Source organism: Ctenopharyngodon idella, chromosome 2 (genome assembly GCF_019924925.1).
Source record: "Ctenopharyngodon idella isolate HZGC_01 chromosome 2, HZGC01, whole genome shotgun sequence".
Taxonomy (NCBI): Eukaryota; Metazoa; Chordata; class Actinopteri; order Cypriniformes; family Xenocyprididae; genus Ctenopharyngodon; species Ctenopharyngodon idella.
This window is the reverse complement of record NC_067221.1, coordinates 14335395-14352130: the sequence shown is the minus strand read 5'-3', so window position 1 is coordinate 14352130 and position 16736 is coordinate 14335395. Positions and strand designations below refer to the sequence as shown.

The following is a 16736-nucleotide window of genomic DNA, read 5'->3' as shown; positions in this document are numbered from 1 at the left end:
TAAAATATTTTGACCAACATTTTTGGCACTCAGCATTTCCCCAGCGACAGGGTTAAGCACATACTTTCACTTACCCTTTGTTAAAGATAAAATAACACTTATTCTCGTTTGGAGCTCTATAATATAGATATAGTTTGTGTGTAGCTAATAATCTATGCTGTCATTCTCACACAGTGCCATATGATGGCAGTATTAGGTAATTTTTCAACAGCTTTGGACTGTTTTTATAAGTGAGTCTCCTCTTCCTCAAGCCCAAAAATTATTCTGTACCATTAAGGATATTAGTGGGCCCTGCTCCAGTGTCTGAGGATTTGCTACATCAGCTTCATTATATGACTCAACACTGCCTGCTTACTCATTTGAATGATTGGTTCAATGAATAATGGATCCAGGCGGATAAGCAAGTGATTTCAAAGATTTCAAATGTTATCTTTCTACTGGGTAAGACTGTAATTAAAATACTAGAGAGCAAAAGGCTTTATCAAATTAAGTGAATCCTGACAACAGTACCTTTTGTTCATCATCTTTTATTAAAAACCCAGTATTTACTAAATCCAACCATCATATTCCACGAGAAAGGTAAAAAAAATTGATTTATCTAAGCAGATCTAAATGTTCCAATGTCTAGTACAAAAGGTTATTTGGAATGAGAACAAATACTGTAAAATAAAAGCAGTGAATCCAGTTCCTAATTTGGAATGTTCAAGGCTCACAATGTTATACTTCAATTTCCTTTTACAACACTATAATCCAAAGAAAACAAAACGTGCTCCAGTTGTTCTGGCTTTGCAAACAGTAAAATATTTGATGAGAAAATGAAGCACTAATGCAAAGATGAACTCTTTAAAACATTACAGATTGTATGTCAGACAGTAAAGTGTATTATAAAAACCACATTCATCTCCTCACATCAACTGAGGAAGTATAATATTTAGAATGTCAAAAGCAGAAATGACTCAAGAATGCTGCTGAAATGATAGATTTTACCCCTTCCTTTTTGTGCACGTCAAGCACGTGCTCTCAATTTCCAGCCTAAATACACAATAACAAAATATTACTGGGAAAATAAGCTCTTAAATTAAGACAATGGACCACATAACTCCAGTAAAGGTTCCCATTTCTAAACCCTCACCTAACTTTCCCTCTATTAACTGTAACAGCAAAAATTTACCTTCACATGCTCAACTGACAAGAAAAAACATTTTGCAGAGTGATTTTAAACCCCTGAGCATGTTCTATATTCAATAAATGAATCAGGCTCACGTAACGCTCTTTTTCGTCCATACTTAAAATCAAATTTCTTCACAAAAGCTTGATTAGAACAGAAAAAAAATGCAATTCATTATTTGGGATTATGTGAATGTAACTTTACAATAACCCCCGTCACACTTGCGTTTAAGATCAGCATTTTGAACAAATAAAAAATAAAACGTACATTAAACTAAACTAACAATTTAAGCGAATACTAAATATTATTATAGTAGTTGTGCAAGTAAATGACTGTCAAATGAACCATATAAAATACAAGAAATATCAATACACGTAACACTTAACTGATATGTTTTGTAATGAACAAAACATACTATTTATAAAAAGAACATTGATATAGTTAAAAAATAAGTGATATGTTTCATATTGGTCACTTTCATCACTTTGCAACAGTTGGCACACTCACTGTGGTGTAATGGCATGTTTTGGGTCTTTTGTTTGCAAGGAAGTATCAACTTCCCTTTAGCTTCTTATTCAGACTTATAGCCTGCAATTGGTCGATTCAGTAATCTTGACCATCATCCTGATAACCCTGGTAGCCCTCGTCTTGGTAATCTATGTAGCCAACAGCATCAGCTCCTTCCCCACTTGCATCGGGTGCACTTTTGGGGCAGTATTTGGCATCGTAGATCTGACGGCCAAGCCCGAAATTTTGCCCGCTCTGGTTGGCGCCTTGAGTGTAGCCCATTTGTAGAGACATTGTGGAGTTGTCACACTTGTCTGTGCCGATTTTCTGGTCGTAGATGGCACGGCGGGTTCCTGGAGCTGTCATACCAGCCTAGAAGGAACAGATCAGAGCCGTTTATTTATTATTAATATTTTGAATTAGCTTTCATTTTTATATTTCCATTTTCATGGAAACATGCCCCAATTATGCTATTTTTAAGGTTCCTAATTTTGTTTTGGAGGTCTTCTACAATAGGTGCATCAACGGTAAAAAAAACCCAAAAAAAAAAAAAACACTTTTCTTATAATATACATTGCACACCACATAATTTCTCAAAGAGACAGAAAAGGTTTGTTCAAAGATCCAGTCTCTCTAAACCCCTCCTTTCTGCGAGCCTACTTTCGTGTCGAAAAAGAAACGCCTGTTACCATATCTGAATTTCAGCTCCGGATCTTCCTCAGAGTTTGAAAAACAGTGATACGATACAAAAAAGGAATGATGCTGTTGGTTTTTCCATATCGATTCCAGCACGAGTTCTCATACTTTTGAAGTGCATGCAAAGTGAATTTGCAACGTTGAAAACAGCGTCTTCTCTTCATGTCGACAATACGAACCAAACTCTTCCAGGCCTCAGCTGCAATTACAATTGCAAAGTAGATGTTGTTCACGGGCAGCTAATGAAGACCATAGGCTGGCATTATGCAAATTTGTCACATTGTTACATAGGCATGTAACAGGAAGTGAGACTGGAATTGTTGATGACTCATTTCAGCTGTTCAGAATCAATTCCGACTTTTAGGAGACACTAACTTTATTTGTTGTGCACTTTTTGTGCACTTTTACATTCACAAACAGCTATATTACATACTGTGTGTAACAGTAAGTGAGACTGGAATTGCTGACGACTCATTTCAGCTGAATCAATTCCGACTTTTAGGAGACAATAACTTTATTTGTTGTGCACTTTTACATTCACAAACAGCTATATTACACACCGAATGAAAGGTAACATTCAAAAAAAGCATAATAGGGGCTCTTTAATGTAATTTTATGTTTTTGCCATTTTTAATTATTTTTGTTTTTAATTTCTATTTAGCTTTGTTTTCAGTTTAAGTAATTTTAGTCCTTCAAAATTTGTTCTTTCAGTAATCTGTCAAAACATTTTTAATTTTTAGTTTTTCATCTAATATTTATATAGTTTTTAAATTTTATTTAAGCTTTATTTCAATTATCGAAAAACTTTTAACAGTTTTATATTTAGTTAACAATAACACTGATCAGAATGAGAAAAGGCAGAAAATGAGCAATATCATGGGAGGTGGTACTCACTTGGCTAGCACCCTTGTTAGTGCCCATCTGAAGACTGATGGTTGAATGGTCCATTGGTGGTAGAATGTGTGCCTTAGGATCATACAGGTGTCTTCTGGTACCGTAGGCATTCATTCCAGCTTGACTTGCACATTTATTTGTTCCCATCTATAAAGAGACATGCAAGTGAGCTACATATATGAGCTATTTTCATGGTACTTTCCAGATCAAGCCAAATTAGTTTTGTATTACAGATTGTGAAAAAACATATTCAGATAGTTTAAGATAATGACAGAAATTTATACAAACTTCATTCATACCTGTAGTCCAATGACACATTGTCCGGCTTTCATTTTCTCTTCATCGAATGCCCTCTCCTGTCTCTCTGCATACTTGACTCCAATGTCTACATTTGAGTGGATGCCCTTGGTTTTAGCCTGTAAACAGTGAAAGCCTATAATTACAGACGGAAATGTCACAATTAGGCTGTTCTCCAGTGAAATTAAATCATTCAACGGGGCCTACCATGCCAGCAAGAGCCAGAAGTGTGGTCTGAACCTGTGTCATATTTCCATTCTCAAACAGATCATTGGCCTCAAAAATATCGTGAGGTTTGAGTCCATAAGTGGTGATCGCTTTAATGAAGTTGGTCAGGTTCTCTAGCTGCAACACAACAAAATAGCTGAATGTGAACAGACGAAACATAACCTTCATTTTGGACATTCATTTCTACTACAAGAGATATTCTTATCCAGAATTTAAGTGAACACAATAGACAACTATGTCACAGGTCAATGTCAGAACATTTTATCTCCAGCTTCACTAAAACACTTGGGAATAAACATTAAAGAGAAGCGAAAAACGTCAGCTCACCTGATGCCAGTTTTGGGATGATTGGTTGATCTTCTTCACAGACCCTGGCTGAAGTTTGTTTATGAGCCTTTAAGGAAAGACAAAGACCGCACGGTTATGCAAAGGTATATTGTGAAATAGTCTATGAAAAGACATAATGGGAGATACACAGATGTACATGAACGAAACTTACTCGCAGAGTATCACACCATTTTTTAACCCTTTCTGAAAGTCATCTCCAATTGACCGCCCAGTAATGCCCTCAATCCAAACTCGTAATTCTTCTTCTCTCTGGGGGTCATACTTCTGTGCAATCTAGTGGAAAGATTGATGTGACATTGGTTAATAATCATACCAAAACCAGGCTATAATACAGCAATATTATCATTTCCCCCAATACCCTATGCTGTATAAAGAAACAATATGTAAGTGAGTCAGTTAATTGCGTTTATGTCTTTAAACATAATCATATATCTAAATATAGGATATGCAAGACCTTCCTATCATCATCAATCTGGCTGTCAGGTTAATATCAGAACTGCCTAATCGAAACTAAGTGTGCTACAAACACATCAACACCTATGAGGAAAAGAAATGCGAACCAACGGCAGTTTTATTGCGAGCACAAGCCTTGTGTTTTTTCAGGCCAGATTACAATGACATACTTGAGCACTGGAGGCAACGCCCCAAGAGCTTCTTGAGAACTTACTTTACCGTTTCCGTGACTTCTTTTGTGTTTTACTCACTTCACTTTACAGCTAGTTGCCAGTTAATAATATAATTCAATATGCATTACATGAAGCACGATTGATATTTAACCTTGCATCATTACACGCGTGTTACATGTTAACATATCAGGAAGTTTGGGAAACATGTTAATAGACTTTGGATACATCAGAATGACACGGAGAGATTTCCGTTACATATGAGATACTATATGCCAAACAAAATATGTCTTATGTTTCAACGACGGTTTTGAAATAGTTTACAAATTATTCCACGTACCTTGCTCTTCACTTCCGCTGAAAACCCGTATGCTGGGCCTCTGTTGAACTGCGAAGACATTGTCAGCAACAACAGAAGTCGTCGTTTCAAAAGAGATTGTCGGGAACTGAAAGAAAAACTTCAGGAAAGTTTGATAGTTTTGTCTCCTTTACTATTTTAGCGTATGTAGATCCAGAACTTCCCCTCGGTTACCGCACCACCAATGAGAACACGCGCTCAATGCAGGCTCCGCCCCTTTCTTTCCTTCTTGGCCGTGATTGATATCAAAAACTCCATATATGGCACTAAAGTAACAAATTCCTTTATAATGGGAGTATCCCTGCGTCCATCCTGGTATTCCAGACTCGCGGTAGCTGAGGAATGAGTCACCTCTGGGAACACGGCAGGCTACTGAATGATGTCACTAACATTCATGAAATATTTCTCTGTAATGCTGAGGAAGCAAGGCAAGATATGATATCATGCTATTAAGTCATACATGTAATCAATAACATGATTTTGAACAGGTACAGACGCACATTTTAAAGCAATCCAGTGACATTAAGGCCACTGGTTTCACAGACAGGGCTTTAGTCAGGACTAGGCCTTAGGCCTTAAATTAGGCCATTCAAGTAGCTTTTATAAATGCCTTAGAAAAAAAAACATTACTGTTGTGCATCTTGAGGAAAAAAACAATGGTCCTGACATTTTAAGATGTCAGTACAAGTTTCATTCAGTTAAGAGGTCAAACATGGATTTCAGTCTGGGACTAGACTTAAGCCTGATCTGTGAAACAAGGCATAAGTGTAATAATTTCCGCTAGGTAAAAATAATGAAATAGTGAGGCACAATTTTCTGAGACTATAAAGAGACATTAATAGTGATCATGATAAATGTGACTTTAGAATTCAGCTTATTAAAAAGATAGCTCACCCAAAAATGAAAATTCCACCATTTACTTAATGTTGCTCCTGTTGTCAGTCTTAAATAGTGACTAAGAATTACAACTATAATGGTAACTATACTGATAATTATATTGGTGACCACACCAAAGGCCGTTAACGTCTGTTGCTGTAAAATGCTCAAGCTCTTTAAAGTTAGGTGGTTTCTGTTTTGCTGTCAATGTTTTTACTGTTCATCGAATGGGGAAAAAATCTATTTGAAAGGGATTACAATGGTATCGTTCCTCTAAGACATTATTGTTATAGCTGTGGAGTGGAATTCCATATTCTCAAAGAATTAGATTGTTTTTTATAGTTATGTCTTTGGTGTGAACTTCAGTTTGTAAGGGGCCATTCACACAGAATGCATTTTTGCATTTAAAAATGCAAAGCACAGGGTAGTGGAAAGAAATGAAAAAAAGGCAAGGTCTAGAGATGTTTTTTTTTTTTTTTTTTTTTTTTTTTTTTATATAAAAGTTGAACTTTTAACTTGAGTTGCGTTTTTACAAAGTTTCCATGAGACACTGCAAAAGATGCCGTCGCAACAGTCAAACCCTTACAACTACTTTGTTTTTCTATGTAAACGTGCACCAAAGGAAAAGCAGTGTATTGGATTCTAAAATGTGTTTAGAACATGGCATTCTAAAAATGCAGCACTCAAGGTAAAATAAGTTCAACTTTAAAAACAAGTTTTAAGATCTTGCATTATCCCTCTATTCCATATACAGTAGTCAACATTTGAAGTGGATCAAAAAAGTTCAAAGTTGTCCTAAGAACTAAGTTGTACTAAGAAGAAGGTTTTGATCCACTTCAAATGTTGACTACTATATATTTGTCCATTCGACAAAGCTAAATGGGGTCCAGTGTTGTTTTGAACCACACTGACTTTCATTATGTTTCCAAAAATAAGCTGAAACATTCTTCAACATCTTCTGTTAGGTCCAACAGAAGAAAGTAAATCATACAGGTTTGAAACAGCATGAGGGTGAGTTAATGAAAGAATTAAAACATTTTGGTGAATCCCTTTATGACTAGGTTGATTACGTGTATATATACCGCAACCACTTTTGGTTAGCCTTGACAACTTCAGTTAAAGGGGGTTTCCATGACACACCAAGCAAGCAAACAGAATACAGCAAGTGCACTTGAAAAGCTCATAGCCTATGTAACCCAACAGATTTTGTTGTATACTCTTTGTGAGAGCTACAAATAGTTTCCTAAAAAGGTACAGAAGACATGAAATGATAGATTAACTCTTATGAACATGTCAATCATGTAGGTCTGGGACAGATAACCTTGATGGAATAAAGGGTACCATGATGCAAAGGGTTTTGATTATTTTATTTTTTCGAACAAACGAGTGATGTTAAACACTGAACAAATATACTGATCAAAAATGATCAAAGAAGTCTCTCCTCTAGTTTTAAATTGCAAATTATATTTGCAATACCCTAACCAAGTATTGAGCTCTTAGATGGCCTTTGCTTCAGAAACAATGAATATCCCTGGAGTATCTGACATGGTTTGAAGAAAACATAGGCTGTACTTTTTGAAACCAAGTGAAGCTAGCGGAAGCCTTTCCAAACTTTTTACATCAAAAGGCACATTGGTAGGACGAAGGTAGCAGAGCACACAGTGTTTGCAAGTCGGCAGCAAATTGGTTTCACCCCCTTCACAAGACGTTTGTCTTCAAAACAATGGCAAGGCATTTAAAAAAAAAAAAAAAAAAAAAAAAATTGAATGAAAGAAAGAAAGAAAAACAAAAAAACAAAACACGATCAATAATATGTCAAACTGAAAACACTGAATGAATAATAGGACCACAACCTATTAATCTAGGTCTATAGATTCCTGTGAACAGCAACACAAACGATTGGATCTTTCATTCAAAATGCTTCGTTTCCTCCCAAATTAATTACATTCACACTAAAAAAAGAAAATGAAGACTTTGAAAGGTTTTACATTGATTGCAAGAACTATGTACAGACAAGCAGGATAACGCGCATATTTATTGACACATTTATAGCACAATGCGTCCATTTGAGAGAAGAAAAAAAAAAAAAAAGACCATATGGCAGATGCCTAGAGGTGTTTCCTTCTGTACCACCTAAACGAAAGTCTAAATGCCATACATTCACTAAGGCTCTTTAAATAAAGTCATCGTTGAATGGTTTCAGTAAGGCAAACAATATCTAAAGGAATGGTAACAAGTATATTTCCAGCATATTAACATTTTCCTGCTTTCCTGTCCTCACAGTATGAAGATGAAAAGTAGCACCCTCTGTGGCCATTCACTGCGTTTTCTTCTAGCACATGAATACTTTTCTCTTTTTCGACATATTTATCCATATTTTTTCTTTTTACAATTATCTAGGCAAACAGATTTGTTTAAAATATTGTTTTATTTAACACATCTAAAAATAGATTGCTTTTCTCTCATATGAAAATCACGTATATTAGATAAATCGAGAAAGAAATGTTAAGCGAGAAATGTTCAGTTCAGAATGGAATGTCGGTATCTACTGCACATGTACTTGAGAGCCGCTGTGGGGAAAAATGTATTTATATATGCCTCGTGTACATCACAAATAAGGGGACAAATGTGTGATGCGAACAGAAAAGCCTCAAACACATCTTAGTGGATAACCTTCTGCTAGAAAAAAAAAAAAAAAAAAGGTCAAATAAACATGGTCAAATAAATAGATGCATACATAAGAAACTTTTATAATTTATTCTTTGTCACATAAAGCTTTTTGTAACTGCCAAAAAATGTTCTCGACTTGCTTTCAAACATATCTGTACTGCTCAATGCTTGCTCGGACCCTCCTATTCACACATTGTGCAAGAACTGGCCCTGTTAAATCCCTGCGAGCCATTATATACAACCCTTGTTTGCAAATTCTTGTTGGTAGCAGCACATTACAAACAGGACATCTTTTCAGCTCCTTCTTATGGAAAACCGAACTCGGAACAACCGCTGTTGGTTCGTTCGCTACACCTGTAAGATGAACCTAGGGTACAGAGCGACAAGGAGAGTCGGTTCGATCCCCTTTGACTCACAGTGGGAACATTGAAAACTTTTCCAAGCCCTGTTCTCTCAGTCTAGGCAAACATATGGCAAGATGTTCAATTTGCTTTCATCGCCATGAGGATCCAACGATATGCACTCTGTCCAATCAAACCAGGCTCCCTTGGTGTCATAGCAACCGTTCACCCCTGGCCAGTGTTCGTTGTGTATTCTGAGAAGGTCCTCATTTGTTACGTCCCGAGACACTCCTGGTAGTTCTTTCGGGGAGCTGCTCTGTACTAAAACGTGCATTTTTCGGGGCTCTTTGACATCGTGTTCCTCTCGTTTTAAATATTCAGTCATGAAAAAGTGCGCCCCGTGGGTCTGTGCTCCAGAGGATGTGAGAACATTGCTCTGAAGGTTAAGGTACGATTGAATGATTTCATTTCTGGACAGCTCTTTCCAGTTCGTCTGCTGAAAGGGGTTGGGAACCGACGTAGGTGTCTTTTGCTGCGGCACCTCAGTCCTCGCCGAGGGCGTTGCAACCGGCGGTCCTTGGCACTCTTCTTCATGGTGGGATTCCTTCGGAGTGAGGGGCTTAATCTGTCCAGTCACCGGGTCGAAGGTTAACCTACGCTCTTTTAACCGCACGGGTTTGGTCCTGTCCTCTGAGGACTGCCCCTGAAGATTTACCGTGTAGTCTCTGGGTCTGTATTTTTTCCTCTTTTTGCCCTCCAAGTTGGAGGTCGCTCCCTCCCGCTCACCCTTGGTCTCAGCGCCCTCTAAGCTGTGTGCGGTGAGCGGGGAGCCGGAGAGCGGCTCCAGTGTTGCAGTGCTGTGTAGGGGCTGGGAGACTCTATCCGATGATCTGTGCAAGTGCATCGAGCCTTCCAGCCCCACAGATGACGGACCGTCGCTGACGCACACCTGGGCCGGTGACGTTAAAGGCTGCAGTGTGGGCAAAGGAGAGGGCACTTGGGCAGAATTCTGAGACGGGCTCGAAAGAGTCCCTTTTGGTGCATATGTTGAAGACCTCTTGGCCATCGTCTCGTGTGTTACGGTGCGCGGACTTGAGGAGTACCGAGGGCTTTTGGGTTGATTCTGCCCGCCTCCGTCCATTCTCGCATGCTGCTGTAACACTGATGTTTTGAGTAAGGAGGAAGTGCTAGGTAGTTTGGTAAGCCCCGGAGAGCTTGGATGAGGCTTCACAGCATTGACAGGGATTTTGTTGTGCCTGTCATTCTCTAGGTGCTCCGGGCGGATCCGGTCAGTCGCTGCATCATCATCTTTCTCCGGGAGCGGCTCGGGACTCCCCCTAATTCCATTTGATGGTGGGGAAGAGGAAAACATTGGCTCGTAAAGGGACGTTTTTGTCATTTTGGCCGGCAGATGCGGACTATCTCTTTGCTCCCCCCGCCGCTTGCGGCTGCTGGATTTCTCCGCCTTTGGGGAGTACGTATTATGGATGTCATTCCTGGTTTTAAGCTCAGGAGCAACCTTGCTCGGAGGGGGGACCACTGGAGGTGTGTCTGTCCGGCAGGGGTGAGCACCTCCATTGGCAGAGCCCGGGACGTTTGGCACTCCTCTCGCCGGAGTGTCACTTTGGCCGGGCTCGATCAGCTTCTGCCAGTTCCGCAGGAGTTTCTTGGCACGTTTGGCAAGGTCCTCATCCTTTGTTTTCTTTCTCACGTCATTAATCAGCTTTCCCAAGCGGGTTTCCTGCATTGAAAATGAAACCGAGAAAAGTCATAAAAAATTGCATATTACAAGTCATACCACACAGCTTTCACAAATGTTTTTTTTTGTGTGTGTGTGTTGAACATAAAATTAACAATGCCTATTTATCTTAAACTGCAGAAAAAAAAAAAAAAAAAAAAAAAAGAGTAATAATAAAAAAGATATTAGTCGGTTAAGTCTGACATCTCGCGTCACTGTTTCCGGGTACAGATCAACAGCAAACAACAAATAGTGCTAATATACAAGACTGAATCATACTATTGTTTTCTGAATCATTAAATTATTAATTTCTGAGACACGGTGAACCTAAAGTAGTAGTATTCACTGAGTTTTTAAAGGCGTGCTATATAAATGCAGAGTGCTCATACATGGCTTTTCAGATAGTATTCACACACTGGAAACACTGTAGACTTGGACCCAGAAACAGCATTCGATATGCCTTGACTTGTCTTAAGCAGATTTATAACAAAACTATATTATCGATGATGAGAATAAATAAGTACCAACCTCAAGTGCTTCTTTGGTGATAGGATATTTCTCCAAATTGGTGATAACATCAAGAACTGCAACCATGTTACAGATCTGTCCAGGAAGAGGGACAATTTAACATGAAAGCTCAATGACACACGGTATGAAATATCTAAAATAATGTGTATATTTAAGAGGAGCTTTGGAATCATGTTCTAAATAGGGATGCGCGATATTAGCCACCATATCGATATCAGCCAATATATGGTAATTTTTAATGTTATCGTTATTAACCCTGATAAGAAAATTTGATCGATATATTAAAGCCGATAAATGATTATTTCCTTCAGCTGAGACCCTTCAGTTGCACACTGTTCGCCATTATGGTTTTGAATTACTTGATGGAATCACTTCGAAAAGGAAAATACAGTTAAGTGCAACATGTGCAGTGCAAGTCTGTCTTATAAGCTACATAAAATTATAATGAAAGCAATACTGTAAAAGAATGAATTCTTTGTTTGCCTGTGTTTTAGCGCTGGGAAGAGAGCATCCATACACCTTCATGACTAAGTTCGCTTGTGCATTCGCATCCTTTTGTTTTGTGCATTTGTAAGTTTTAATATTATATTTACTTTGTGTACGTCTCATATAGGACGCGCTTGGTTAAGAATTAACGTGGTAGTAAAGGTGATCATCTTTCGCTTCAGCGCACGCAGCTCAAATAGCAATGCATGACATTAATGACTATAACTGGGACTGTCATATACATAACATTATAAAGAAAACACTTATTATAAATTGTTGTGAATTCTTTGGGTTTAGTTGCCATCTTTCAGCGCGTATTTGGGAAGAGCGCATTCCACAACAGGAGTTAAACACTGACTACGCGTCTCAGTTCAAGTTCACTTGTGCATTTGCGTCATTTTGTGCAGATTTAAGCTGTAATATTATGTTTATGTTGTATAAATATATTATTAAACTCATATGGGATGTGTTTGTTTCAGTTAATAAATTAACCCGCTAACAAAGCGCTTCAGTTTCCCGGTGTTCATTAACTCTTCAGCTTTAGCACACACAGCTCAAACAACAATGCTATTTAAAACAGTAGCCTATTATTAATTTTAGATGTTTCGTTTTCAAAACCGTTGATGCATCATTAATAATAACTAGCACTTTTATTTTTCTCGTATCATTTATCAAAAACAATATGGTTTAATTAAAATCATTTTATTATTGTCCGTGGAGGCTATTCTATTATATTTATCCATGGCACATGCACTGTGATTATTTATACGTATGATAAATGTTAAATGTAAATGTTGTCCAATGACTTGTTTGCATTATTTAGACATTATTTTATTTATTTGTAAGGAAACAGATTTTTTTGTTTTTTTTTATAAACAGGATACTGTACTGTATGTTTGATTTATGTTGAAGTACCTGGGACATGGCTTTTAATGGTGAGACTTTTGTTTCTGTAATCAAGCTCTCAAAAATTAAATAAAAATTTAGATGTAGATATTTTGGCCAATATATCAGTTATCGGCTTTTAAATATAAAGAATGATCAGTTATCGGCCAAGATTTTCATATCGGTGCATCCCTAGTTCTAAAGCCAGGTAGAAACTTAAGGCTGAAATACACTGCACAACTTTTGCCAAATTTTTTGCCCTGATTTGAGGTCTAGAGAAGTCAACACTAGTTGCCGAAAGTCAGTCTCCAGGTTTTGGCCAGCTGGAGATGACAAGTTTCACAGAAAACCACATAGTGCATGATGGGCACAAACTATGAATCCAACCAGTCGGAGGATATCAAACATGTTTAATATTCTGAGCCGATTATAGAGCACTTGTTTTCATCCATCATGCGTCTCCTAGAAGTGAGGCGTGTTTCTGCATGAGTTTGTTGTGTTTGGAATGACTTATAAGTCTTTGTAGTGTGTGATCCTCAGTCGTTTAGTGCATGATGCACAGTTTTCTTCTGCAACTACAAAGTCTGCAAGTGATGTAGCATATTCCAGCCTTTAGCTATAAATAACGCATTGGGCTGCTCAAAGTGTAATATAAAGAAATCAATTAAAAGACACATTGACATAACTTGGCACACAAAAACTAAAATTACAGCATTTCTACACCCTCTTGTACCTTTCACACATAGAATTTTATAACAAAAATGATACACTGTAGTTTATTAGTATCAATACGATGTCCGAGACTTCTCACCTCGCATTCAAAGTGAGTGTGAAAAAGTCAACTTTTAATCTATGGTAGTAGAAGCTTTGCCTGTTCATGAGTGCTTCCATCAATAGACAACAGGTTTAACCTTTATTTACTCCAGGGCAGCATTCTGACCCTCCTGACCTTAACCTACCAATTTAACCCCAAGAGACCCGTAACAACGCAATAAATGATGTATAGACATGTATAGCCAAACAAAACCCAACGGGGTACATAAATAATCAATGTGTGTATGAAATGCACTCAGATTTAAACATCTTTTAAGGGTTAATAAAACCTGAACAGTGTTTACTTACCATAAAATCTCCAGTGAAGACAGACTCACTGGAACCTTAAAGTTGGGAATATTTATTACAATGGCAATTACACGGACTATTTACTTCCTCAACCCTCTACACTAATTATTTCTCTATTTCTCTTCATTAGACATTTTATGGCGAGGTGTTAGCTTAGCAAAACATTCAATGTGGCTGTCACATTTTCCAGTCAGCCAGCAGGTTAGCTCTAGTTAGGTCTGAGTGCCCAGTTAGCACAGCAACGTTGCCGGAACACCTACCAGCTGTGTGATCAGGTTAGTCCAAACACACATACAGAAACATCCATAACTGTTTGAAGGCATCAGAACAGCTTTAATCTCTTTTGGTGATACAGAATCAATCAAGCTAACTCACTCCTCTCAGCATGAATTCACCTGCTAGCGCTTTGCTAATGCCACTGTGTCAGCTAGCCACGTATACCTTGCTCATATTAGCCAAGATGTACCATGTATAAGCAGGAAACAACAGACAATATACACTGGCGTCATTAAAGATACTGTTTAGAGGTACGCTAGGCGAGAAGAGAATTCTTTAAATCTGCTCCAGAGCTCGATAGCAGATAGCTTGACATGAAGCAGCTAACGGATAACAGGCTTCACATAACATGTCATCTGTGACTGATCGCATCATGCACCTTAAATCGAGATGGCAGTTTTTAAAAAAATCTCTCACTGCATGATTGTGTTTGAAATTAGGGCAATCTCGCGCCTGTCTAGCTGTTCTGTTAGCGCAGAGCGCGGGGTAAATGTGCCTCCCGTCAGTTAGCGGACTGCTAATGGGAGCTCCACATCTGCTCTGCCACAGATTCAGGCGCTCGGTACGGCGTTTGGCGGGTTCAGATAAGGCTCTAACTGTATCGTGTCGGGGAAAGTGATCTTTGGTCGGCAGGAGAGTGAGCGGGTTACTCACATTGCTGTGGCTATCGATGGCCTGCAGCAGCCGGTCTCTCATCTGCTGCGGGGTTGCGGAGGCCGTTGTCATTGCCTGCTCGGTGCGAATCGGCCGACGGGGGAAAAATCCTCCGGATTCAAGGGCTTAATGGATTGCAGGAACTCACAGACCTCTCGGGAGGATTGAGAAGTGGCGGAACCACATGTTTCTGATGTGATTGTTGGCTTGAGAAATGGTGTGTTTGTGTTCAGTTGGGAGATGAAGGTTCGACGGCTGTCGTGTCTCTCCGCCTCATTGCGTCGAGCGCTCTCACCGATCTCATGAACTCCACTGGATCAAAACCTCAGGCCCGCTGCATTATGGGAGAGCGCGACGCCGCGTGACGCCATCACGCAAGTTCAAATCAATTCAGCCAGACAAACAATGATGCAGAATGGTTATTATTTCAATACACGTGTATGTGTGTGTGTGCGCGCGTGTATAAAGTAAAACATTGTTTGTCTGGCTGAATTATAATATATATATATATATATTTGTATCCCATGGCTATTGACATACATTTGACTTACACACAGTTGTACAAATTGAATATGTATGAAGCATTAAAATAGTCCCAGGTGCTCTATCCCAATGTTTTTGAACTGAGAGAAACAGAGAAATAAATATGCTTTTTTAAACATTTTTATTCAATTCAATAAACAAATATTAATGCAAAGGTACAAAGACTTAAGCTTCCACACAGAAAAAATACAGTAAGGACAATGGAATTTAAGCTTGATAACATTTTGTTTTAAATAAGTAGCACACTTACAAAGCCCACAATGTTTCATGTTCATTTTTTATTTTGTCTTCTATATTTCATAGAAAACATGTAGTAATAGGAACATATTTTCCTTTTGTTTTAAAGGGTCAGGTAAACCAAACCACAGAGCTGCAAAGCTATGTTCCTGAAAGCTTGTTTTGCATATTTAGTGAGTATAGTTATGTCTTGTTGCAAAAAAAAGAAAAAAAAAAAAAAAAAAAAAACTGGATTAACGTCTGAACTTTGCAGTCAAATGTATGTGCAACATCTGAATGATCATACATTGAAAAAATAGAAATTAGCTGCCTTTGTATAGATATGAACCACCGAGACAGTTCACATTCATTAAATGCACATACTGTAAGAGTATTTTTAAAGTTTTGTTGTGTATACGTTTTAGTTCCACTGGGTTGCATTATCATGTTGTTTCTTTAACACTCTAACAATGTTTTTTTTGTACATAAAGAAAGATACAAAACCACTTTGTCGAAAATGATATTTTCCAGTTGCAAAAGTTTTAGTAAAGCACTAGCAAAGAGTTCAGATATACTTAGAGCTTGATAACTGCAAAAAAGCAGGACATCACATCGAGACTTACGGGTATTTTAATACTCCATACCATGCAGCAAAAGTTCACCCAATATAAAGCAGGTTTCAGAGTTAAAGGCTGAAGACATATAGAGTCTCATGTAAATGACTGGCCCTGGGAGAGATTATACATCAAGGTACATATGTTTGATTTTTAAAGTACAGTTGTCCTAAAGTACCAAAGTAATTTTTTTACCATTGGTCAACAAAGACAGAGCCTAGCCAGTGTGGCGAACTGACAATTACTCAAGAACATCTTCATACTGAAGACATAACAGTAGCAGACCATAGCTGAAGCATGACTTCAATTTAAAAAGGTACAAACAACAAACTTTGGCTTTTTTTCAATGGCTTGTCAATTATAGAGAAAGAATGCAGGTAAAATATACAAGCAAACTTTCTGCACAATTTTTTTTTTTTTTGCCCTATGAACTGGGCGTTTGGCAAATGACTGATATGAAACAAATTTCCTGGAATTATTAATAAAAAGTTAGGCCTATCATAGATTAAAGATGGCTAAAAATCTATTGGCACACTCATCAAAAGCATTTACACATTTAAAACTACCCTTACCAGACTTGTAATTGTTTGGGACAAAAAGAAACTCTTTTTTTATATTCAAAGTGTATTTACTGGAGTAAATTATGGGGAAATCATTCCTCAAATCAT

The 16736-nt window shown here is 38.0% G+C and overlaps 2 protein-coding genes across 2 annotated transcripts; both read right to left on the bottom strand.

The window, feature by feature from the left end:
• Window positions 1–511: 511 nt before the first annotated feature.
• Window positions 512–5345, bottom strand: cnn2 (calponin 2). The gene is made up of 7 exons (XM_051881347.1): window positions 5102–5345; window positions 4290–4411; window positions 4118–4184; window positions 3770–3907; window positions 3565–3681; window positions 3266–3412; window positions 512–2047 (listed from the first exon to the last, which is right to left on the bottom strand). Exons 1-7 carry the CDS (start codon window positions 5159–5161, stop codon window positions 1772–1774), a joined length of 927 nt encoding a protein of 308 aa, XP_051737307.1. The 5' UTR covers window positions 5162–5345; the 3' UTR covers window positions 512–1771.
• A 1998-nt stretch (window positions 5346–7343) lies between these two features.
• crsp7 (cofactor required for Sp1 transcriptional activation, subunit 7) lies at window positions 7344–15154 on the bottom strand. The gene is made up of 3 exons (XM_051881278.1): window positions 14696–15154; window positions 11273–11347; window positions 7344–10747 (listed from the first exon to the last, which is right to left on the bottom strand). The coding sequence occupies exons 1-3, from the start codon at window positions 14765–14767 to the stop codon at window positions 9119–9121; spliced, it is 1776 nt and encodes a 591-aa protein (XP_051737238.1). The 5' UTR covers window positions 14768–15154; the 3' UTR covers window positions 7344–9118.
• Between the last annotated feature and the right edge of the window lie 1582 nt (window positions 15155–16736).

Bases quoted from the DNA above. Each gene is read 5' to 3' on its own strand.
- cnn2 (XM_051881347.1), bottom strand. From the start codon at position 5,161: ATGTCTTCGCAGTTCAACAGAGGCCCAGCATACGGGTTTTCAGCGGAA. The intron at 4,412-5,101 runs GTACGTGGAATA...TCTTTCCACTAG, and splicing joins CAGCGGAAGTGAAGAGCAAG to ATTGCACAGAAGTATGACCC. The intron at 3,413-3,564 runs GTATGAATGAAG...GTCTCTTTATAG, and splicing joins AATGTGTCATTGGACTACAG to ATGGGAACAAATAAATGTGC.
- crsp7 (XM_051881278.1), bottom strand. From the start codon at position 14,767: ATGACAACGGCCTCCGCAACCCCGCAGCAGATGAGAGACCGGCTGCTG. The intron at 11,348-14,695 runs GTGAGTAACCCG...CTTCCTGGACAG, and splicing joins CCATCGATAGCCACAGCAAT to ATCTGTAACATGGTTGCAGT. The intron at 10,748-11,272 runs GTTGGTACTTAT...TTTTCAATGCAG, and splicing joins TCACCAAAGAAGCACTTGAG to GAAACCCGCTTGGGAAAGCT.